Source organism: Mustelus asterias, chromosome 25 (assembly GCF_964213995.1).
Source record: "Mustelus asterias chromosome 25, sMusAst1.hap1.1, whole genome shotgun sequence".
Classification (NCBI taxonomy): Eukaryota; Metazoa; Chordata; class Chondrichthyes; order Carcharhiniformes; family Triakidae; genus Mustelus; species Mustelus asterias.
The window spans coordinates 54337105-54362335 of NC_135825.1; the positions used below are offsets into that span (position 1 = coordinate 54337105).

Here is a 25231-nt window from a genome sequence, read left to right on the forward strand (position 1 = left end):
TATATGGATATATTTTTATATGTAGAATGTCACGGGAACCAGTTTGGGAATAAGGTTGCATTATAGGGAGGACTCTAGAATTTGCTGGTGCTGTTATCTTGGCATGAATACGGAATATCTTCAGTGCAAAGACTGATGGTACACTACATCAATAAAAGAGGTTGTTAATGAGAAGGTCAGTGTGATAGAAATCACATGGCAGTGTTGTGAAATTCTGTTGTGAAGAACAAGGTGGTGTGAAAATATATTGGCAGTTTGCACGATGAATAACTAAATATGGAAGTTAAGGTTTGCTTTGTGAATGTGCCTACTTTTAGATCTTTGGAAAATATGAATCTAATAGCATGAATTTAAACTCCCCGATAGAAATCAAAGCTGTCTTGCATCCAACCCCGGTGCTCCATAGGAAGTCCAACAGAATTTCCAGGGCTCGTTAACCCCAATGACCAATTGCCTACTTGACGTGAAAAGTTATTTGGCTGGCTGCTGATGAGGATCAGCAGCTTGCAAACTTCCCTTTGATGCTCAGTAAGATATGGAGATGGAGTTTAGCAGGGATCTGTGGGAAGGTAGCAGAATGAGAGCCTGAGGCCCAGATTCTTGTCTTGGAGGAGCACTCCTGCTCCAGAATTCCTCCAAAAACTGTTGAGGTGGGGGCAGTTGAAAATTTCAAAACTGCGATTGATGATTTTTTGCTAGGTAAGGATAGGGAACCGTTAATACAGAGCTGCCATGATCTAGTTGAATGGCTGAAAGGCCTGGTGGTGCTTCTGATGTCAGTGAGATTTTTTACCATTTGGGACCCCTGCTGGGTGTCCAGCAGATTTCACTGTTCAGTGCATTGGCAGTGACCAATCCAAACAGCTGGCTGATAAAATTATCTCTGCTTTCTAGCTGAGTGACATGGCCCCAGTTAACACATTTTTTATTCTTTCACGGGATGTGGGTGTTGATGGCTAGGCCAACATTTATTGCCTAATCCTAATTGGCCTGAGAAAGGTGGTCGTGAGCTGCCTTCATAGAAATCATAGAATCCCTACAGTGCAGAAGGAGGCCATTCAGCCCATCGAGTCAGCACCGACAACAATCCCACCCAGGCCCCTTCCCCGTCAACCCACATATTTACCCGCTAATCCCTCTAATCCACGCATCCCTGAACACTAAGGGGCAATTTAACATGGCCAATCAACCTAACCTGCACATCTTTGGACTGGGAGGAAACCGGAGCACCCGGAGGAAACCCACGCAAACATGGGAAGAATGTGCAAACTCCTCACAGACAGTGACCCAAGCCGGGAGTTGAACCCAGGTCCCTGCTGCTGAGAGGCAGTAGTGCTAGCCACTGTGCCACCGTGCCGCCGCCTTGAGCTGCTGCAGTCCCTGTGATGTAGGTATGCCAACATGCTGATAGGAAGGGAGTCCAGGATTTTAACCCAGCTACAGTGAAGGAACAGTGATAAAGTTCCAAATGAGGATGGTGTGTGGCTTAGACGGAAACTTGCAGGTGGTGGTGTACCCATGCTGCCTTTGTTCTTCTAGGTGGTAGATCTTACTGTTTTAGAAGGTGCTACTGAAGGAGCCCTGGTGAAGTACTGCAGTGCATCTTGTAGATGGTATATACTGCTACCACTGTGTGTCGGTGGTGGAGGAAGTGGAAGGTGGTAGATTAGGTCCCAATCAAGTGCTTTGCCCTAGATGTTGTTGAGATTCTTGAGTGCTATTGAAGCTGGACTCATTCAGGAAAGTGGAGATTATTCCATCACACTCCTGACTTGTGCCTTATAGATGGAGGACAGGTTTTGGGGAGGTGAATTACTCTGCAGAATTCCCAGCCCCTGAACCGTTTTGGTAGCCACAGTATTTATATGGCTGGTCCAATCAGTTTTTGGTCAATAGTAGCCCCAGGATGTTGATAGAGGGACATTCAGCAATGGTAATGCTATTACATGTCAAGGGAAGATGATTAAGTTCTCTCTTGTTGGAGATAGTCATTACATGGCACTTGTGTGGCACAAATGTTACCTGCCACTTATCGACCCAAGCTTGAATATTGTCCAGATCTTGCTGCACATTGTCGCAAACTGTTTCAGTATCTGAGAAGTCTTGAATGGTGTTGAACATGGCAATAATCTTCAAATCACTTTGCTGATGATCGAGAGTAGACTGATGGGGTGGTAGTTGGCTGATTGGATTTGGCTTGCTTTTGGTGGAGAGGACATATCTGAGCAGTTTTCTATATTGCCATGTAGATTCCAGTCTTGTATCTATACTGGAATAGTTTGCCTCGGGATGTGGCTAGTTCTGGAGCATATCTTCAATATTATTGCCAGAATGTTGTCAAAGCCTGTAGCCTTTACAATATCCAATGCCTTCAGCCATTTCTTGATGTCACGAGCAGTGAATCAAATTGGCTGAATTGAAATGTTAAGAATTTGCTGACTCTGAATTGGAATCTGTTATCCTGGGGGCCTCAGGAGACTGCCATAATGGATTGCTCACGAGGCATTTCTGGCTGAAGATAGTTGCATATCTTCAACCTTGCCTCTTGCAATGATATGCTGGAATCCCCCATCGTTGAGGATGGGGATATTTGTGGAGCCTCCTCTTCCTGTTAATTGTCCACCATCATTCATGGTTTAATGTGGCAGGGTTTCAGATCATTGATGTGATCAGATGGTTGTGGGATCATTCGGGGAGCCTGTGGGATTGCTTAATGCATGCTGCATCTGTGATTTGGCATGCATGTAGCCCAGTGTTGTGTTTTACCAGGTTGATGCCTCATCCTTAGGTACGCGTAGTGCTGCTCCTGGCATGCCATCCTGCATTCTTCATTGAACTAGGGTTGATCCCCCATCATGATTTGATTTTTTGATTTGATTTATTATTCTCACATGTATTGGGATACAGTGAAAAGTATTGTTTCTTCTGCACTATACAAACAAAACATGCCATTCATAGAGTACATAGGAGAGAAGGAAAGGATAGGGTGCAGAATATAGTGTTGCAGTTACAGATAGGGTAAAGAGAAAGATCAGCTTAATATATGATAGACCTATTCAAAATTCTGATGACAGTAGGAAAGAAACTGTTTTTGAGTTGATTGGTATGTGTTCTCAGACTTTTGTATCTTTTTCCCGATGGAAGAAGGCAGAAGAGAGTATGTCCGGGGTGCGTGGGGTCCTTGATTATGCTGGCTGCTTTTGAGGCAGCGGGAAGTATAGAACAGAGTCAATGGATAGAGGCTGGTTTTCTATGGTACATCTGCAAAAATTGATGAGAGTTGTGGTGGACATGCTGAATTTCCTTAGCCTCCTGAGAAAGTAGAGGCATTGGTAGGCTTTCTTAACTATAGCGTGGGCGTGGAGGGACCAGGACAGATTGTTGGTGATCTGGCCACCTAGAAACTTGAAGCTCTCAACCATTTCCATTTCTTCGTTGTTGATGTAGATAGGGGCACATCCTCGATAGTAGAGTGGGGGATATTCCCAGCCATGAGACAGATTGCTTTTGTGTACATTTCTGCCACTGCTGATGGCCCAGAGCATCTCATGGCTGTTCAATTTTGAGTTGCTAGATCTGTTTGAAATCTATCCCATTTAGCATGGTGCTAGTACCACCCAAGTGGTGGAGGGTATCCTCTTTGCGAAGGCAGGACTTTGTCTCCACAGGGCAGCGCAGCGGTCATTCCTACTGATACTGTCATGGACAGATGCATCTGGGGACGATAATGTTGGGTATACTCTTCCTTCTTCTTGGTTAATGAGGTGTGATCTGACTCTGGCAGACTCCTCAACTGTCTGATGTTAAATAGAATCATAGATCCAAGGAAATCTACACAAAAAGAGCCCTTTGGCCCATCGCGTCTGCATCAGTCAAAGACAAATCACTATTCTAATCCCATTTTCCCAGCATTTGGTCCATTGCCTTGTATGCTTTGGCATCACGAGTGCACATCTAAGTACTATTAAAATGTTAAGCGGGTCTCTGCTTCCACCACCCTTTTAGGCAGTAAGTTCCAGATTCCTACCACCCTTGGGGTGAAAAAGGTTTTCCTTGCATCCCCTCTAAACCTCCTGCTCCTTACCTTTAAATCTATGCCCCCTGGTCATTTATCCCACCATCAAGGGGAAAGGTTTCTTCCTGTCCACTCTATCTATGCCCCTCATCTCAATCATGACCTATCTCTCTCTCCTCTGCTCTAAGGAAAACAACCCCAGTCTATCCAATCTCTCTTCATAACTAAAACTCTCCAGCCCCGACAACATCCTGGTAAACCTCCTCTGCACTCTTTTCACTGCTATCACATCCCACCTATAATGTGGATTCCAGAACTGCACACAACAGTCTAGTTGTGGCCGAAACAACCTTTTATATCGTTCCTGAATAACTTCCCTGCTCTTAAACTCTATGCTGCGGCTAATAAAGGCAAGTATACCATATGCCTTCTTAACCACTTTATCCACCTTAACGGACTGGTGTACATGCACACCAGTACTCTGCTCCTCGATACTTCCCATGCATGTCATTCATCATGCATTTCCTTGCCTTGTTTGTCCTGCCCAAGTACATCACCTCTCACTAATCCAGATTGATTTCTATTTGCCACTGATCAGCCTATCTGACCAGCCTTTCTATATCCTCCTGTAATCTAAGACTATCACTATTTACCACCCCACCAATTTTTGCATCACCTGCGAACTTACTGATCAACCCTGCTACATTCAAGTCTAAGTCATTTATATAAACCACAAAACAACAAGGGACCCAACACTGATCCCTGCATGATCCCACTGGTGTGGAGATGCTGGCGTTGGACTGGGGTAAACACAGTAAGAAGTCTCACAACACCAGGTTAAAGTCCAACAGGTTTATTTGGTAGCAAAAGCCACTAGCTTTCGGAGCGCTGCTCCTTCATCAGGTAAGTGGGAGTTCTGTTCACAAACAGGGCATATAAAGACACAAACTCAATTTACAAAAGGTTGGAATGCGAGTTTTTACAGGTAATCAAGTCTTAAAGGTACAGACAATGTGAGTGGAGAGAGGGTTAGGCACAGGTTAAAGATGTGTATTGTCTCCAGACAGGACAGTTTGTGAGATTTTGCAAGCCCAGGCAAGTCGTGGGTGTTACAGATAGTGTGACATGTACCCAAGATCCCGGTTGAGGCCGCCCTCATGTGTGCGGAACTTGGCTATCAGTCTCTGCTCAGCGACTCTGTGCTGTCGTGTGTCATGAAGGCCGCCTTGGAGAACGCTTATCCGAAGATCAGTGGCCGAATGCCCGTGACTGCTGAAGTGTTCCCTAACAGGAAGAGAACACTCTTGCCTGGTGATTGTCGAGCGGTGTTCATTCATCCGTAGTCGTAGCGTCTGCATGGTTTTCCCAATGTACCATACCTCGGGACATGCTTTCCTGCAGCGTATCGGGTAGACAACGTTGGCTGAGTTGCAAGAGTATGTACCGTGTACCTGGTGGATGGTGTTCTCACGTGAGATGATGGCACCTGTGTCGATGATCCGGCACGTCTTGCAGAGGTTGCTGTGGCAGGGTTGTGTGGTGTCATGGTCACTGTTCTCCTGAAGGCTGGGTAGTTTGCTGCGGACACTGGTCTGTTTGAGGTTGTGCAGTTGTTAGGAGGCAAGAAGTGGGGGTGTGGGGATGGCCTTGGTGAGATGTTCGTCTTCGTCAATGACATGTTGAAGGCTCCGGAGAAGATGTCGTAGCTTCTCCGCTCCGGGGAAGTACTGGACAACGAAGGATACTCTGTCCGCCGTCTCCCGTGTTTGTCTTCTGAGGAGGTCAGTGTGGTTTTTCGCTGTGGCGCTTCGGAACTGTCGATCGATGAGTTGACCGCCATATCCTGTTCTTATGAGGGCATCTTTCAGCGTCTGGAGATGTCTGTTGCGATCCTCATCTGAGCAGATCCTGTGTATATGGAGGGCTTGTCCATAGGGGATGGCTTCTTTAATGTGTTTAGGGTGGAAGTTGGAGAAGTGGAGCATCGTGAGGTTGTCTGTGGGCTTGCGGTACAGTGAAGTGCTGAGGTGACCATCCTTGATGAAGATGCATGTGTCCAAGAATGCAACCGATTCCAGAGAGTAGTTTATGGTGAGTCTGATGGTGGGATGGAACTTGTTGATGTCATCATATAGTTGTTTCAGTGATTGTTCACCATGAGTCCAAAGGAAGAAAATGCCATCGATGTATCTAGTGTATAGCATTGGTTGAAGGTCCTGTGTGGTGAAGAGGTCTTGTTCGAACCTGTGCATGAAGATGTTGGCATATTGAGGTGCGAATTTGGTCCCCATGGCTGTTCCGTGTGTCTGGATGAAGAACTGGTTGTTGAAGGTGAAGACATTGTGGTCCAGGATGAAGTGGATGAGTTGTAAAATTGCATCTGGAAACTGGCAGTTGTCGGTGTTGAGTACTGAGGCCGTTGCAGCAACGCCATCGTCGTGGGGGATGCTGGTGTAGAGTGCTGAGACATCCATTGTGACGAGGAGTGCTCCTGGTTCAACTGCTCCATGTGTGCTGAGTTTCTGTAGGAAGTCCGTCGTGTCGCGACAAAAGCTGGGGGCTCTTTGTACAATGGGTTTCAGGATGCCCTCGATGTAGCCGGAGAAGTTCTTGCACAGGGTCCCATTGCCTGATACGATGGGACGGCCGGGTGTGTTTGCCTTGTGTATCTTCGGGAGGCAATAGAGATCTCCAACGCAGGGAGTACGTGGGATGAGAGCACGGAGGGTGCTCTGAAGGTCCGGATCAAAAGTCTTGATCAGTCTGTTGAGTTGACGGGTGTGTTCTTTGGTCGGAGATCCCACTGGATACAGTCTTCCAGTCAGAAAAATATCCCTCAACCATTTCCCTCTGTCTGTTTCCTGCCACTTACCTTTGCTATCAGTCTCCAATGTGGGACCTTATCAAAAGCCTTCCTGAAGTCCAAGTAGACTTTGTCAAATGCATTGTCCTCATCTACACACCTGGTCACCTCAATTCAATCAAGTTGGCCAGAAATGACCGTCCCTTAACAAATCACAATAACATATCATGGTGATATTGGAGCGGGAAAAGTAACTGAATTTTAACTCTTACTCCAGCTGATTTCTGTAGGGCAGAATGGTTGAGATGAAACAATGGCAACAAAGTGCAAGCATGTTCTTGCCTGATAACAGAATGAAGATGCTCCTAAGGGGCAGTGAAAAATTGAATGACAGGCTGATTACTGGCGAAACATTGAAATGGAATTGAGGTGATATATGGCTTGTATGAAAATGCCACTGTTGGTGCCCTTGGGACACAAGACCATATGGTGAGCTGCTTAATCTATCCATCTGTAGAGGGCTCCTTTGAAATACCATAGCATTTGTACAGAAAAGAAACATTCAACTGCAATTGAGGAAATATTCTGTGTTTGCATATATATTTGTAAATCAGCATGGAAAAACATTGCTGAAAGCTGATTTAAAATACAGCAACTATTATTAACAGCTAAACATGTAATTAAATTCTGAAATTTTAAAATGATTAAATTTTTCATCTATTTCTCAATTTTGTTCTGTTTGATTAATAACAACCTCATGGTAAACAGATCTGAAATGTGGTCAGCATTTTGACACGTCAATGACACACATACTGTGAGCTTATCATTTTTTATTCACCTTTTTTAAAATGTTCTGATCCAAGAAAAGAGAGGCTGAGAGTTTGACCCCTGGCAGGGATTGCTAGCTTTATTATTGGTTATTCCTGGTGAAGGTGACCTGTGAACTAATTTTATGCAGCTGGAATTCAGTGCGAGCTGTTCCGGCTGGAATTAAAATCTTGTTTGAATGAAGAGGCTATGAAATTGAGTAGATAAATCCTTAAAACAGAAACCGTAACTGATTATGTGCACAAAAACCTGAACACTTTTTATTTCAAAGAATTAGGATCAATTCAGTAGTTATCTCCAGAGTCGTAAAAATATGTGCAAAGTTACCTTAGCCTTGCTGCTTTCACAGCTGTCTCACTGCAGACTAACTCATTAATATTCATTTTTGGAACATTTTGCAAGCATTTGGCCCATTGAGAGTGTGATTACAATATTTAGATGAACTGATGTATGAACCAGTCTCACTTGTATTCCTATCTCGTAGGACTGAATGTCACTGGAATTGTTAGGTTTATGAAATAGTCAAGGGCATTGAGATTTTGATTTGAGCTGACTGCCGGAAGCAACTAATAACAAAGTGGTAGCATTATTCTTCTGAGCAATGATAGTGTTGTGACCTTCTGGGGTGCGTGCATTTGACTTTGCATTTAAAGTCTATTTTGATATTCACATGCACCTGCAACCCATGTGGATCCAATATTCTTCCTCCTCCGAATCCTCATTTTCTTATCCATATGGCAGATCTTTGCTCTTCTACATAAAGCTGACTCATCATTTTCATGCTGTCTAGCTTTGAACTTACAACTGCCTTGTGACATTTCTCACTTTTCTGCTCTCACTATTGTGGCATTTCTAGTTTATTTAACGATACTACAACTGTTAGTATCGCTCACAACAGACTCGCCCTTTTTTGACCTAAGCTGTAACATCTTACTAATTTTCTGTCCATCCTAGAGCTTCACTGTCTTGAAATCCAAAGGTAGCATGCTCCAATTCATTAATTTCCAGCACTTTAATAATGCGGGATACCTAACTTCTCTTAATTCCCCTTCTCCAACAGTATTTCAGCTTATGAAAGGTAGGATTAGTACCTTAATTTATTTGATTACTTTCTCCTCATCTTTCCAAGTTTGACATGTCTGGACTATTTCTTTTTAGTTGCAGGTATGCCATATTTGGATAAAATGAGGGAGGTGCCATTTTAAAATAGTAATTAGACAAAGAGGTGTGTAAAACGTCCAGACTAATTAAATCCTGGCTTTGGGAAGAGAGGTGATGAAGGGAGGACACAAGTTACATGAATCAGAGCATTGCATAGATTCTGTTTTGCTTCAATTTGATTTGCAATTGAGCATTTGCTTACTGGTAAGAAACAAAATAAGGTCTTGTGGCAATACCATGCATGAACGTATTAGAGTTTCTCTGTTAATTAACTTGTCCTTGTGCTTCATGTGAGGATAATTACTTTTTCTCAGGATTCCGATGTGAAGGAGACTCCAGGAAAGTTTGGAGAATATGAGAATCCCTATGAACTTCTCCTGGTTGCGGAAACAAAGAAGCTAACCACTTTGGATGGAACACAACATAAAGCAGAAAGTACAGGTATTGTGTTGACATTAAACACACAATATAGCAGAAAAAAATGTACAATAATCTATAAGTGTCACTCCTGAACTAAACTAGGGCATTGAGTGTGATTGGTTTACAGAGGGTTGATGTGAAACTGAAGATGGTGACTGAATATTGGCTGTAAATTTTAATTCATTTTTGTGATTTAAAAACTTTAACAGGCTAATACTGGGATATTAGGATAGACAACATGGTCTCTTATAATTGTGGATGATTATAAGTTCATAAGATAGAGGAGCAGAATTAGGCCATTCGGCCCATCGAGTCCGCTCTGCCATTCGATCATGGCTGATATGCTCCTCATCCCCATTTTCCTGCCTTCTCCTCATAACCCTTCAACCCATTCCCAATTAAAAATCCATCTAACTCCTCAAACTTACTCACTGTCCCAGCATCCACCGCACTTTGGGATAGCGAATTGCACAGATTCACAACCCTTTGGGAGAAATAGATTCTCCTCAACTCTCTCTTTTAAATTTGTTACCCCTTATCCTAAGACCAACCCCTTGTCCTAGAATGCCCCACCAGTGGAAGCATCTGCCCCATGTCTATTTTATCTATACCTTTTATCTTGTATACATCAATTTGATAGTCCCTCCTTCTTCTAAATTCCAGAGAGTATCGGCCTAAACTGTTCAATCTCTCTTCATACGACAAATCCCTCATCTCTGGAATCAATCCAGTGAATCTTCTCTGAACTGCCTCCAATACCACTACATCTGTCTTTAAATAAGGGGTACAAAACTCTGCACAATACTCCAGGTGCGGCCCCACCAATGCCTTGTATTGTTGCAACTATACTTCCTTACCTTTATATTCTATTCCTTTAGTTATAAATGCCAACATTCCATTTGCTTTCTTTATTATCTGCTGTACCTGCATGCTAGTTTTCTATGACTCATGAACGAGGACACCCAGATCCCTCTGCACCGGAGCACCCCGAAGTCTCTCCCCATTTGGATAATAAGTCGCCTTCCCATTTTTCAGACCAAAATGCATGACCTCACACTTATCCATGTTAAACTCCATCTGCCACATTTTGGCTCACTCTCCTAACGTATCTATATCAATTTGTAAGGTTCTTATTTCTTCTTTGTAGTTTACTGTCCTGTCTATTTTTTTGTCGTTTGCAGATTTGGCTATGGAGCCTTCTATCCCTGTATCCAAGTCATTAATATAAGATTGTAAATAACTGGGGTCCAAGGACCGAACTCTGTGGCATCCCACTAGTTAGTTCTTGCCATCCAGAAAAAAAAACATTTATCCCGACTGTCTTCTGTCCATCAGCCAGTCACCTATCCAAGATAATAAATTACCCCTAATCCTATGTGATCTAACCTTGTGAATTAACCTTTTGTGCGGCTCCTTATCAAATGCATTCTGGAAATTCAGATATACTACATCTACAGGATCCCCATTATCCACTTTGCTTGTTACATCCTCAAAGAACTTTAGCAATTTAGTCAAACATGATTTGTCTTTCATAAAACCATGCTGACTCTGATGGATAGCGTTTTGACTTTCCAAATGTCCTGATATTGTTTCCTTGATAATTGATTCTAACACTTTCCCAACAACAGATGTTAAACTAACTGGTCTGTAATTTCCCACATTTTGCCTCCCTTTTTGAATAAGGGCGTTACAATAGCATTTTCCCAATCCATTGGAACCTTTCCTGTGTCCAGGAAATTTTGGAATATTATAACTAATGGATCTACTATCTCCGCCCCCACTTCCTTTAATACTCTTAGGATGTAGAACATCAGCCGCGGGGGACTTACCTGTCCTCAATACCAATAGTTTGCTGAGTACCTTTTCCTATCGATGTTGATTTGTTCTAAATTCTACCCTTTCTATTACCTCTGACTTGCCCATTCCCATAGGAATGGTACTAGTGCCCTCCACCGTGAAAACTGAGGCAAAGTATTGATTTAGCATCTCCGCCATTTCAGTGTTCCCCACTATTAACTCTCCGGTTTCATCTTCCAAGGGACCACCATTCACCCGAGTGACTCTCTTCCCTTTTGCATACCTATAGCTTTTGCTATCCTTCTTGATATTTTGTGCTATTCTTTAGTAATTTACCTTGGCTCTTTTTATTACTTTTTAAGTATCCCCTTGTTTATGTTTGAAAAGTTTCCCAATCTTCTAACCTGCCACTGGCCTTTGCAATACCTTAGTTTTTGTCTTTATATTCTCCTTGACCTCCTTGTTTAGCCATGGATGTTTTTTATCCGTCTTACCATCTTTCTTCCTCACTGGGATATGTTTTAGTTGTGAGGACTTGAGTATCTCCTTAAACAACTGCTACTGCTCATCCGCTGTCCTATCTTGTAGCTTTCCTGCCCACTCTACTTGGGCCAGATCTGTTCTCATGCCTATGTAATTTCCTTTGTTTAATTCCAAAAGCTAGTGTGGGACTCCACTTTCTCATCCCCAAACTGAATTTTGAATTCTGTCATACTATGGGTCACTATTCCCTAGAGGATCCTTAACTGTGAGGTCATCAATTAATCCCTTCTCTATGCATGGGGAAGAATTTCATATTCGGGAACTGCCAGAAGTATGGAACACATTAAGAAATGCTTGGATTGCTGCAACTCCCGACGGAATGCTAATTCCCAATTGAGATGGCATATACAAAGAACAAAGAACAATACAGCACAGGAACAGGCCCTTCGGCCCTCCAAGCCCGCGCCGCTCCCCGGTCCAGGATTGAATCCTGAATCCAGGATCCCCGCCCAATTTTCCAGCCTATCTACATACCAATATCCTATCCACCGAGCTGTCCCTCACAGCTACGATGCTTTGTTCATCACAACCTATTAACTCACCCCCACCCCCCCATTCCAGACCATGTGATCTCCAGGGAGAGGCGAAAACCCAGAGTGAAAACCCCAGGGCCAATATGGGGGAAAAAAAATCTGGGAAATTCCTCTCCGACCCCCTGAGGCGATCGAAACGAGTCCAGGAGATCACACTGGCCCTGATCGGAAAATGCTTCCCAACCCTAGTCATTTCCACTTCCACGAACACCATATGAATTCCCTGCCCCCGAGACAGGTTCCCAACTATCCGCAGTCTCGCTCTGTACTGGCAGATCATAGAATGAAGCCTTGAAACGAGAAACAAGGAACAATTAGCCTGCGCCGCTCCCTGGTCCAAACTAGACCATTCTTTTGTATCTCTCCATTCCCACTCCGTTCATATAGCTGTATAGATAAGTCTTAAACGTTCCCAGTGTGTCTGCCTCCACCACCTTGCCCGGCAACACATTCCAGGCCCCCACGACCCTCTGTGTAAAATATGTCCTTCTGATATCTGTGTTAAACCTCCCCCCCTTCACCTTGAACCTATGACCCCTCGTGAACGTCACCACCGACCTGGGGAAAAGCTTCCCACCGTTCACCCTATCTATGCCTTTCATAATTTTATACACCTCTATTAAGTCTCCCCTCATCCTCCGTCTTTCCAAGGAGAACAACCCCAGTTTCCCCAATCTCTCCTCATAACCAAGCCCCTCCATACCAGGCAACATCCTGGTAAACCTCCTCTGTACTCTCTCCAAAGCCTCCACGTCCTTCTGGTAGTGTGGCGACCAGAACTGGACGCAGTATTCCAAATGCGGCCGAACCAACGTTCTATACATCTGCAACATCAGACCCCAACTCTTATACTCTATGCCCCGTCCTATAAAGGCAAGCATGCCATATGCCTTCTTCACCACCTTCTCCACCTGTGACGTCACCTTCAAAGATCTGTGGACTTGCACACCCAGGTCCCGCTGCGTCTCTACACCCTTTATGGTTCTTCCATTTATCGTGTAGCTCCTCCCTACATTATTCCCACCAAAATGCATCACTTCGCATTTATCAGGATTGAACTCCATCTGCCATTTCCTTGCCCAAATTTCCAGCCTATCTATATCCTTCTGTAGCCTCTGACAATGTTCCTCACTATCTGCAAGTCCTGCCAGTTTTGTGTCGTCCGCAAACTTACTGATCACCCCAGTTACTCCTTCTTCCAGATCATTTATGTAAATCACAAACAGCAGAGGTCCCAATACAGAGCCCTGCGGTACACCACTAGTCACAGGCCTCCAGCCGGAAAAAGACCCTTCCACTACCACCCTCTGTCTTCTATGACCAAGCCAGTTCTCCACCCATCTAACCACCTCCCCCTTTATCCCATGGGATCCAACCTTTTTCACTAGCCTACCATGAGGGACTTTGTCAAACGCTTTACTAAAGTCCATATAGACAATATCCACGGCCCTTCCTTCGTCAACCATTTTGGTCACTTCTTCAAAAAACACCACCAGGTTAGTGAGGCATGACCTCCCTCTCACAAAACCATGCTGACTATCGTTAATGAGTTTATTCCTTTCTAAATGCGCATACATCCTATCTCTAAGAATCTTCTCCAACAACTTCCCCACCACGGACGTCAAGCTCCCCGGCCTATAATTACCCGGGTTATCCTTCCTACCCTTCTTAAATAACGGGACCACATTGGCTATCCTCCAATCCTCTGGGACCTCACCTGTGTCCAGTGACGAGACAAAGATTTGCGTCAGAGGCCCAACGATTTCACCTCTCGTCTCCCTGAGCAGCCTTGGATAGATTCCATCAGGCCCTGGGGATTTGTCAGTCTTTATATTCTCTAACAAACCTAACACTTCCTCCTTTGTAATGGAGATTTTCTCCAACGGTTCAACACTCCCCTCAGAGACACTCCCAGTCAACACATCCCTCTCCTTTGTGAATACCGACGCAAAGTATTCATTTAGGATCTCCCATACTTCTTTGGGCTCCAAGCATAAGTCCCCACTTTTGTCCCTGAGAGGTCCGATTTTTTCCCTGACAACCCTTTTGTTCCTAACGTATGAATAAAATGCCTTGGGATTCTCCTTAATCCTGTCTGCCAAGAACATTTCGTGACCCCTTTTTGCTCTTCTAATTCCCCGTTTGAGTACTTTCCTACTTTCTTTGTACTCCTCCAGAGCTCCCTCCGTTTTTAGCTGCTTGGACCTAACATACGCCTCTCTTTTCTTTTTGACCAATCCCTCAATTTCCCTGGTTATCCACGGTTCTCTAATCCTACCCTTCCTATCCTTCTTTTTTACAGGCACATGCTTGTCCTGTAGCCCTAAAACCGTTCCTTAAAATACTGCCACATACCAGATGTGGATTTACCCTCAAACAGCCTCTCCCAATCAAGAGCTGCCAATTTCTGCCTGATCCCAATAAAGTTAGCCTTCCCCCAATCCAACACCTTACCCTTGGGACACCACTCATCCTTTTCCATCACTATCCTAAAGCTAACAGAATTGTGGTCACTATTTGCCACATGTTCCCCAACCAAAACTTTGAAGACCTGACCGGGCTCATTCCCCAGTACCAGGTCCAGTATAGCCCCCTCTCTAGTCGGGCTGTCCACATCTTGTTCCAACGAACCCTCCTGTACACATTTTACAAATTCCTCCCCATCCAGAGTCCCTGCCCTCAGCGATTTCCAGTCTATACCAGGGAAATTGAAGTCTCCCACTACAACAACCCTATATTTCATGCACCTATCCAGTATCTCCTGACATATCCATTCTTCCACTTCCCTTGGGCTGTTGGGGGGCCTGTAGTACACCCCCAACATAGTGACTGCGCCTTTCCTGTTTCTAAGCTCCACCCAGAGTGACTCGTTACACGACTCCTCTGAATTGTCCTCCCTCTGCACCGCTGTAATATGCTCTCCAACTAATACCGCTACTCCCCCACCTCTTTTGGCCCCTCCTCTGTCTCGCCTAAAACACTTGTACCCTGGAATATTCAGCTGCCAGTCCTGTCCCTCTTTCAACCAAGTCTCTGTCACCGCAACCACATCCAAATTCCTCGTGCGCATTAAGGCTCCAATTTCGTCTGTCTTACCTGCTACGCTCCTTGCATTGAAGTATAAGCACTCCAGACCCCCAGGCTCAGTGAGGTCGTCCTCCCCCAGAGTGCTCTTCTTCTTTGCCAGCCTTGTCCCAGCCCCAAGCTCGTCCCCAGCCACCACACTTATAGACCTAATAGTTTGATCCCCACCCCAAGATATATACTTGCATTGAGTTTTATTTTTTAATCTGTAGACTATTTTACCTTTTTGAGTGTAAGTATTAATTTTTGACCGTTCAGAAATAGTTAAAGAAGGTATTTTTCTGAAATTAATTTTCCACACGAATACACAAAGTATTGCAGCAGCTGGAAATCTGAAAGAAAGACGGAAAATGCTGGATTAACTCAGCAGGTTAGTCAGCATCTGTAGGAGAGAAAGAATAAAGAAGTTGATAAACCTTCGTCGAAATTGGATAAGTTAAAAATTTAACAGGTTTTAAGCAAGTACAGAGGCAGGGAAAGATTTGGGGGAAGAACAAAAGGAACAATCTGTGACAGGATGGTAAACAGGAGATATTAAGTAATAAAAGGTTAGATAAATATACGGTGACAAATGTGATATGACAGTATTAAACTTTGTTCTTGCTTACGCTGGGTATTCTCTTACAAAGATGAGAATTAAATAATTCTGATAAAGACTTGTCATGTAATCTGGAACCAGCATTAATTTGTACACCGGTTTGAACACATTACTGATCTGAAACTAGTTCGTATTGTGTTATTTAATGTTATGAATTATTATGTTGTCAGGTTTTCTAGTCCACTTACCTTTTTCTTATCGCACCACAGTTGGGTTCACATTACTCAGTCCAGATGTTAAAAAAAAGCCTCTGCCACTGTGAACTTAGATATTGAATTATTGAATATTAGGATACAGCATTGATCCTATTAGCATAACAAAATTGATTATGGCATGGATTATAAATCTGCCGCAAAATTATTCAGATGCAAGTTTCATAGGAAAGTCAACTCTAGCTTTTCCTGCATTTTAACATTTGTCTGAGCATTCTGTAATTTGTAACAAAAATATTGAATACATCACACCCCACACATCGTAAAATAGCAAACAAAAACTTTTTTATTAGCTAATTAACTTTTTCATTCTGACTTGCTGAAAAGTGAATCTTTCAGAAGCAAGTCTTTGAAAGGGTAGAAGTTGTGATGCTACTGCGAGCCATGATGGATGGAATCGGCTTTATCTCATTTCTTCTGACTCGCCAAAATGGAGGTTTGAGATAACATTCCCAAACCAGAAAAACATTGTAGAAAAATGTTTCAGCAGTATAAGAACTTTACAGATGGGCAGTAGCTTGCTGTAGCAACAGGAGACTGGCAAATGCAGAATGGATTCTCGTTGTGGGAGGGCGGGGGTTGGGGTACCAATAGAACAAAAGCAGCCTTCCACTACCTAACGTGTACAGAAGTCCAACCCTAGGACTCCAGTGGGGGAATAGGTCCACAAGTTAGAGGATATTTGACAAAATGATGACTGTTTATGACTTCACATGTAACGGGGGGGTGGGGGGCACAGATGTGAACCTCAGTTTCAGGGCTAACTACATCCTTAACTTCCTCCTCTTCACAAGAAAAATGGAAAGAAGTGGAGCAACATTGACTGATTTCTGATTTGGGTAAGACAGTCGTGCCTGACTGGTGATGTTTGCTGTCATTAATGTGACCCAGCATTCGATGCTGCTTGTCAACACGGGGGTGTCCATGACTGTCGTTCATACCCACATACAGGCCACTGCTAAATAGCCAGAAGGAAAAATTTGGTTTTAACTGACTTTGATGGATCTGAGGTTTTTGATTGCTGATAGATTCGATGTGATGGGAAATGCTGTCCGTGATAGTTATACACATTAGGGATGCATGGCAGATTTTAGAAACCTATGTGCTGAAACAGTATACTGTCCTGATGATGCAAATGAGTGTCTTTGGTTTGGGGTACTCTGTCCTTAAACACTCAATCATTATGCGTAATTAAAAAGGCAAAACAGTACGGCCCTTTTATGCACTCCGAAATCTTGATTGATGCATTCACCAGAAGTACTTTGAGGTATTTGCAAAATCAAAGCATGACTGTGGGCATTTGAGTGTTGACTAGGCCAGTATTCATATACCAAACGGCAGCCTATTGCAAAAGACGCCAGTGCCTATGTTTGTGCAAAAGTACAATCTCTATTACTGCAGGGTGTTATTAGAAAAGACACATTCTCGACAAATTCATCAATCTGGCTAGTTTAAAAAAAGCTGATGGCAGCTGGCACCTGACTAATGATGATCAGAAATTTTAATTTTGTCACGTCAGCATGCTCTTGATGGAAAGACCAGTGTAATATTGATGTTATGTTTGAGCATCATATTTATCCATGGACTTGACTTCCGTGAGGCTTTCATAATGTGTTGATGATTTCCATTAAACATGTGGCTTTTGCTATTAAAACCTCTTTGCGATCAGAATCTTTGTTCCAATATGCGGACGATGTACTGTTGGCTAAAGAAAAGCAAGTCCTGCTTTAAGAAGGGTGCCATTGGATTTTGCAGAAAGGAGGATTTAAATACAATCCCACAAGGTATACTTGGCACAGCTGCGTGACCTTTTTTGTGTGCAGCTGTGTCTGCCACAGGCCAGGAACCTGATGCACTAAAGATAGAGACTACTCAACAAATATCACTGCCCAATTTTAAAACTGCTTTGCATTCTTTTCCTGGACTAGGTGGTTTTCAGAAAATGTTATTCTTCAGGTTTGCTGAATTGGCAAAGCTCCTATGTGACATACTGAGGGTGAAAGCAGACACTGTACAGTCCGATCGGACACAAGAGCACACTGACACTGTCCTGTTCCTCAATATGGAAGCAATGCAGGTAGTGTGTTTAATTGTCACAGACCCTAACTTGCCCTTTCGCCTCAAAGTAGGGGCAACATACCAAAGTCTGGCCACAGTCCTTGATCAGGACATACAGGATAAGCAGTTAAACTGTTGCAGATTATGTATAGATTACAAATCTTCAATGGAGTTGAAGAAACTTTTATGACCCCTGCGAATGGCATTTGTAATTACCTTCTGGGTAGTGAAACAATTTACGTTCATCATAGGTTTGTAAACACCTTGCGCTCCCATCGCATTCCGTTGAACTGGTTTTTGAGACCTGAAGACACTCTGGTCTCTCCTGCTTGGCTAAGCATTGGAAATTGCGATAAATGGAGCAACACTTGGGCATTACACCAAAACATACCACCCCAATACCTCAAATGTTACAGTACAAGGGAATGTCCTCTTCCCACTCAACTTCATGGGATATTGTTGACGGACCATTGTCCACTCATTACCATTGTTGGACTCCACACTGGACTTCTGTCAATTGCAGCAAATCAATGCAGAGATGGGCATTGCTTTTGTCTATACTTAGTTACACCATTAAGTACCAACAGTCAAATCTATATTGTAATGTGGTTGGACTTTCAAGATTGCCACTACTGGGCAGTTTATCAGACTGCTCAAATGGGAATGACTTCTACTTTGAACAAGTAAACAACACTTCCAGACAAGTGAGGAAACACACACTGAGTGATCCTGTGCTCTCAAAAATGATGGATATGGTTTTATGAGGAAAGACTTCAGAGTTAATACCTAACCTGAAACCCTGCTACTCCAGAAGATTGGAGCTGTCAGTACAGTCAGGATGTCTTCTGTGGGGCTCAGAGTGATTATTCCCCACTATTGAGAACACGGGTGTTAGAGAAGCTACATGAGGGCCATTGTGGAGTCATATACATGAAGGAAATGGCAAGAAGTTATTTCTGGTGGTCTGGACAGGATGTGGAAAGCTAGAAAAGTTCTCCTGTGAAGGTAAGAAATTTATTGCCCTTGGCATTGCTGTGTTCAAGGGAATGACCAGAAGCGGCTTGGCAGCATGTAGATTTTGCAGGAGCTTTCGAAGGACAAATGTTCTTGGTAATGGTTGATGCTCACGCCAAATGGCAGAGATAGTTGTGATGACATCCACCTCATCTGAGAAGACTACTGAGAAGCTAGTATTTAGTTGTTTAGGATTTGCTGAATAGCTGGGAAGCGACAGTGACCTCAATTTGTCTCACGGGTATTTCAGAAATTCCTCCAAGGAAACGATATTCAATATATTATTTCCGCACCCTATCACCCTGCTACTGATGAACTAGCAGAACACTTCGTCCAAACGCTGAAACACACTTCGAAAACAATCAAGGAACAAGGTTCACTTATCACGGTGGCACGGTGGTTAGCGCTGCTGCCTCATAGCGCCAGGGACTCGGGTTCGATTCCCGACTTGGGTCACTGTCTGTGTGGAGTTTGCACGTTTTCTCCGGGTGCTCCGGTTTCCTCCCACAGTCCAAAGATGTGCAGGTTAGGTGAATTGGCCATGCCAAATTCGCCCTCGGTTTACCCGAATAGGCGCCTGAGTGTGGCGACCTAGGGGATTCTCACAGTAACGTCATTGCAGTGTTAATGTAAGACTACTAGTGACTAATAAATAAACATATCTTAAAAATTCTTACTGGCCTACCGGAATACCACATTCCTCTCTTGTTTTACTCATGATAAACAAAGCAGGTACATTCCACATTTGATCTTTGAAAACCTCCAAAAATTAAGGAGATTGTGTGATAGCAACAACAAGCGCAAATGGAATGGCAGGAAGGCGAGGCGGAACATGAGTTTTGGGTCAGAACTAATTCACGGGATAAGTGGGTTCTTGCCACAGTCCTTGCACAGACTGGATTTGTCTTTTAGACTGTCCAGACCAGAGTTTGCGTTATTTAGAGCATTCATGCAGACTGGAAGAACAGATCTGCTAAATCTGTTAAACATTCAGGATCAGACTTGAAGTCCTGACTTGAAACTTCCTACAACTCCTACGTTACCAGACACCATTGAGGAAAGCAAAACATCACGTTCTGTCCAGATGCAGAGACAACCTTGAGTTGTCAACTACACCAGTTAAACCAACCACTGATGATATCAGTGCGAAGATGAGGGCACAGAGGCTCCCATCAGTGTGAGGAAGAAGACGCCAGAAGTTCTAAGTCAACTGTTGGGAGAATGACATCCTCCAGACGGTCTGACTTATTAATAATGACTGACTTATTGACTGTTGTCAATGTTGAACTTGTTTTGAACCTGTTTGGGAATATTCAGTTGAAGGGAGGAGGAAATGTTATGTATCTGTATTATTCCTATTAGCTCAATGGAGCTCTGTTGTATTAATATATGCACCGGACGTGATGTAGTAGACCTAGCGCAGGAAGCACAGGAGAAGCAGTCATGGAAGAAATCTTGCATCATTAATAAAACTCCGTTCGTTTATAACCAAAGTCTGTCCTGTGTATCACATCTCCAATACACTACAGCATTCCTCTGTAAAACATACCGTTGTGACAGTTGCCTGAGTGTTATTGTGTGAGGTGTTCTGCTGATGGGGAATATATGATATTACTGTACTTCATATTAAGTTTGAGAAGGAGAAGCAAGAGCAACATACCAAGCTTTTCAATTCATGTCAGACAAACGTAAGCAGGATGGGTAATAAATGACCACCGTATCTGGATTGAACTCATATTGATGAAACCATTAGAACAAACGTGGAAAGTATTCAGATGTATTTTGGTACAATAAAAGAACGATATATATCCTTAAGAGGAAAGCTCCACTTTGACAGTTATAATTAGTCAACTAAAAGAGAAAATAAAAGGCTTAGACAAATCCATAGGACAGCTGTAAAAAGCAATAAAGGCACACAAACAAAGTAATCAAAGATGCCAAGAGGGAGTATGAAAACAGATATGCATGGAATATCAAAGCTAACAGTAAAAGTTATTTTAAAGATATGAAGAGCGAGAGTACTAAGGGGAATCCAGGCCCAGTGAAGATGAGGAAAGGAGATTATCTATTTTTTTACAGTAAAGATGATGTGGAGATGCCGGCGTTGGACTAGGGTGGGCACAGTAAGAAGTCTCAACACCAGGTTAAAGTCCATCAGGTTTATTTGGTATTGTGAGCTTTTCGGAGCGCTGCTCCTTTATAAGGTGAGTAAATACCTAATACAGTAAAGACAGTGGACAAAATGTCAGTGCTTCAAGGGAACTTCAAACTGGATTTAATACAAGTAAGAAATGGCAATGGAGAAAGTAATGGACTTTAGACAAGATTCCTTGAAACAAATGGGAAATCTGCACGTGTTGGTCATAATTTTCCAATACTTTAGAGATTCAGGAATTGTGTTTTTGGCCGGACAAATTACACATCCAGTCCATGATCTAATTAAGAAGGGAGGGAAAAACCAGGAATGTCAGTTTCAGATCAGGTATTAGAAGCTACTGAAATCTATCACTGGGGATAGTGGAGCTAAATACTGAAGAAAATAAGCTGATCATGGTTGTTGATGTGGGTTTCTGAAGAAGGTTGAACATGTATGACTAATCTAATGTAATATTTTGAGAGCATCATGAATATGTTGGACAGGAGTGTTGCTATGGACTTGTGAAAGGCATTGAATAAGAAGTAAAAGTGCACTAAATTAGAGGTAAACTTGTGAAATGGGTTGGAAATTGGTAGAATGGTAGGAGACAGTAGGAATAAAGGAAATGTAGTCCGATATATGGGGTGTTGCAAGTAGAGTTCCCCAAGGATCTCTACTGGGACTTAAACTTTTTTGCCTTATATTTGGATAAAGTAAATAAGAGTTTATACCCAAGTTTCCAGGTTGCATTAAGTTATGAAGTGCAGAAAGATGTGTAGAGCAAGACATTTCAAAAGGACATAGATGGATTAAATGAGTGGACAAAGCTGAGGCAGCCAGATACAGTTCAATGTAGGTAAATCGATCCAATTAAGACATCTCAATAGTGTGACAACCAGGTAACAGGAGTGAACTGATTCCTGTCTTTGTCCCACTCCTGAGTTGAGTATGACAGTTTTAACTTAAATTGGCAATGTCACCTCTCTTTTAATGTACATTTCACTGCGAGTAGCTCGGTGCAAGAAAGAAACCATTCCTTAAGTTATCAAGTAAGGTGTTACTTTTATTGCTTAAACTCAATCAGCTAAAGATACAGAAATTATTAACAAAAGATTTAAAATGTGCAAGTATGTCCAACTACCCACTAATGCAAAAACACGCACACTAACCCCACAAGCATGCAAAAAAAAACTTCACCAAATAATAAATACGGTCAGAGAAAAAAATATTTACAAAGTGTTCAGATACTTGTTTATAGCTAAAGAGTCCCTTTCCACAGCAGCTGCTGGTACTTGGTGTTTCTTCCTGGAGACAGGGTGTGGATTCCGATCTCTCCTTTAAGATCACAACAATGATGTCTTCTAGTGGGTTTTACAAATTGTTTGTGTGGAGTTTGCACATTCTCCTTGTGTCTGTGTGGGTTTCCTCTGGGTGCTCCAGTTTCCTCCCACAGTCCATTGACCGTGCTAAATTTTCCCTCAGTGTATCCAAACAGGTGCCGGAGTATGGCAACTAGGGGATTTTCACACTAACTTCATTGCAGTGTTAATGTAAGCCTACTTGTGATACCAATAAATAAACTCTTAACTTTAGGTTTCAGAGAAAGATTGCCTTGTAATAGTAGGTCTGAGTATTGAAAAATCGAGTATCTTTTCACCGAAGAGCTGGATCACCTGATGCGCGAGAGCTCCACAGACTGTCTCCATAAAAAGCAGCGTGTCCTTTGCAACATAGCAGCTGCTTGTAAGCCAGTGCCCTTTGCTTAGGAAAAGTCCAGCTGATGACATAATGGACAGAATTCGCCCTTGCCCCTGCCGGTGGATTCAATGATGGTTGTGGGGGGAAGGGGGGGGGGTGCGGAGAGAATTCAGCAGGAAGCCCACCAGTGTGAATTTCTTGTGGGGTCTTTAGGCTGGTGAGAAGTTCCTTTGCATCCTACTGCTTGGATACCAATGGAGGCCTGACTGCCCACATGCAATTCTCCATGATGCCAGTGGGAGAGAATGATGGTGTCAAACAAGTCTGGAACAATGTGGCATGCCACAATGTCAGGGCTCACCTGATCAATGCCTGCGATGACCTCCAAAGTGGTGGGAGCATCTGTAGATGGATCTTCCAGATTCAGTGTCCCGGAGGAGACCACCTTACAACCACAGAATATTCCTGGAGATCCATCTTTATTTTCAGGAGGTCCACCTTGTTTCACTAGTGGATCAGTGGTGTTGGGTGCCTTTTCAATATGGCGTCCGGATAGGGTGGTGGACAAGGTGCCATCAGGCTTACCTCATCATGGAAAATGGTGCTAAACACCTGGTTGCACAATTAATAAGATTGGAGCCAGAAGATTTGCTGTGTTTTCCTGCCAGCCTCCACAGTGGGAAAACGTCCACGTTCCAGTCCCGCCACGGGAGTGAGTCCCAGGATGGGAGAATTCTGCCATATAAAGAAATGTATGTTCAGCTGATGACATAAATTAATATTTTAGATAACACATCATAACAGTGAAAGACAAGGAGCGGGATTTACACAATTCACAAAAATCTAGTGCACAGGCAACAACAGATAATCAAAATGCGAATGTAATGTTAACCTTCATCTCAGATTGTGCTGCTGTTGCTCAGACTCCACCTTGGGAACTGCATTTAGCAGTCACACTGCACCTAAGGAAGAATATATTGACCTTGGAATGGGATGATTCACCAAAAACTATGAGTGGCTTGAAGAATTATGAGGACAAGTTCCAGTACTTGGATTGTGTTCCCATTAGCTGATAAGGGAGGGGGAGGGGACGGGGACTGATGTGTTTATACTTGGGAAAGGATTAAATGGGGTACATTCAGAGCAGCTATCTCCTGTCATGAGTGTTGCATTTCTGTGTCTTGCTTTATACAAATTCACTAGTTTTACACCAGGACTGGTAAACTTTCCGACGCATGCGCACATGATCGCACGCCTATATTCAAACTCTCACACTTGTGTACACACAAACAGGTGCCCATCCCCGCGCGTGCGCCTGCCTGCTGGTGCGTGCCCCTGCCCCGCCCACCGTGCGTGCCCCTGCCCCACCCCCTGCGTGCCGCTGCCCTGCCCCCCGTGCGCCCTGCCCCACCCCCTGTGCGCCCTGCCCTCCGTCTGTGCACTGCCCCACCTCCCCACCCCCCCTGTCCTGCCCCCGTCCCCTGTGCATGCTCCTGCTCCGCGCCCCTGCCCCTCATGTGCGCCACCTGCCCCGCCCCCGCGCGTGCCACCTGCCCCGCTCGCGCCACGTGCCCCGCCCCCGCGTGTGTTCACCTGCCCTGCACGTGCCACCTGCCACCTGCCCCGCCCCCGCACGTGCCACTTGCCCCGCCCCTGCATGTGCGCCACCTGCCCCGCCCCCCCGCGCGTCCCTGCCCCCGCGCGCCCCTGCCCCCCACGCCGCCACCCCCCGCCCCCCTGCGACGCCCCCACCCCCCGTGCGCGCCCCTGCCCCCCATGCGCGCCTGCGACGCCCCCTCCCCCTGCGACGCCCCCTCCTCTCGCACTCCTGCCCACCTGCGCCGCCCCCTCCTCTCTCCTCCCCCCTCCTCTCTCCTCCCCCTCTTCTCTCCTCCCCCCTCCTCTCTCCTTCCCCTCCTCTCTCCTCCCCCTCCTCTCTCCTCCCCCCTCCTCTCTCCTCCCCCCTCCTCTCTCCTCCCCCCCTCCTCTCTCCTCCCCCCTCCTCTCTCCTCCCCCCTCCTCTCTCCTCCCCCCTCCTCTCTCCTCCCCCCTCCTCTCTCCTCCCCCCTCCTCTCTCCTCCCCCCTCCTCTCTCCTCCCCCCTCCTCTCTCCTCCCCCCTCCTCTCTCCTCTCCCCTCCTCTCTCCTCCCCCCTCCTCTCTCCTCCCCTCCTCTCTCCTCTCCTCCCCCCTCCTCTCTCCTCTCCCCTCCTCTCTCCTCCCCCCTCCTCTCTCCTCCCCTCCTCTCTCCTCTCCTCCCCCCTCCTCTCTCCTCCCCCATCCTCTCCTCCCCCCTCCTCTCTCCTCCCCCCTCCTCTCTCCTCCCCCCTCC

The 25231-nt window shown here is 44.5% G+C and overlaps 1 protein-coding gene across 15 annotated transcripts in view; it reads left to right on the forward strand.

Annotated features, from left to right (window-relative positions):
* LOC144479191 (ankyrin repeat and SAM domain-containing protein 1A-like) overlaps window positions 1–25231 on the forward strand; it is a 409264-nt gene that overhangs the window by 146980 nt on the left and 237053 nt on the right. For all 15 annotated transcript variants that reach the window (XM_078197812.1, XM_078197820.1, XM_078197816.1 and 12 more), the window contains one exon: window positions 9122–9248. In XM_078197812.1, coding sequence (XP_078053938.1) covers window positions 9122–9248 — 127 coding nt within the window. The remainder of the gene's footprint in view (window positions 1–9121; window positions 9249–25231) is intronic.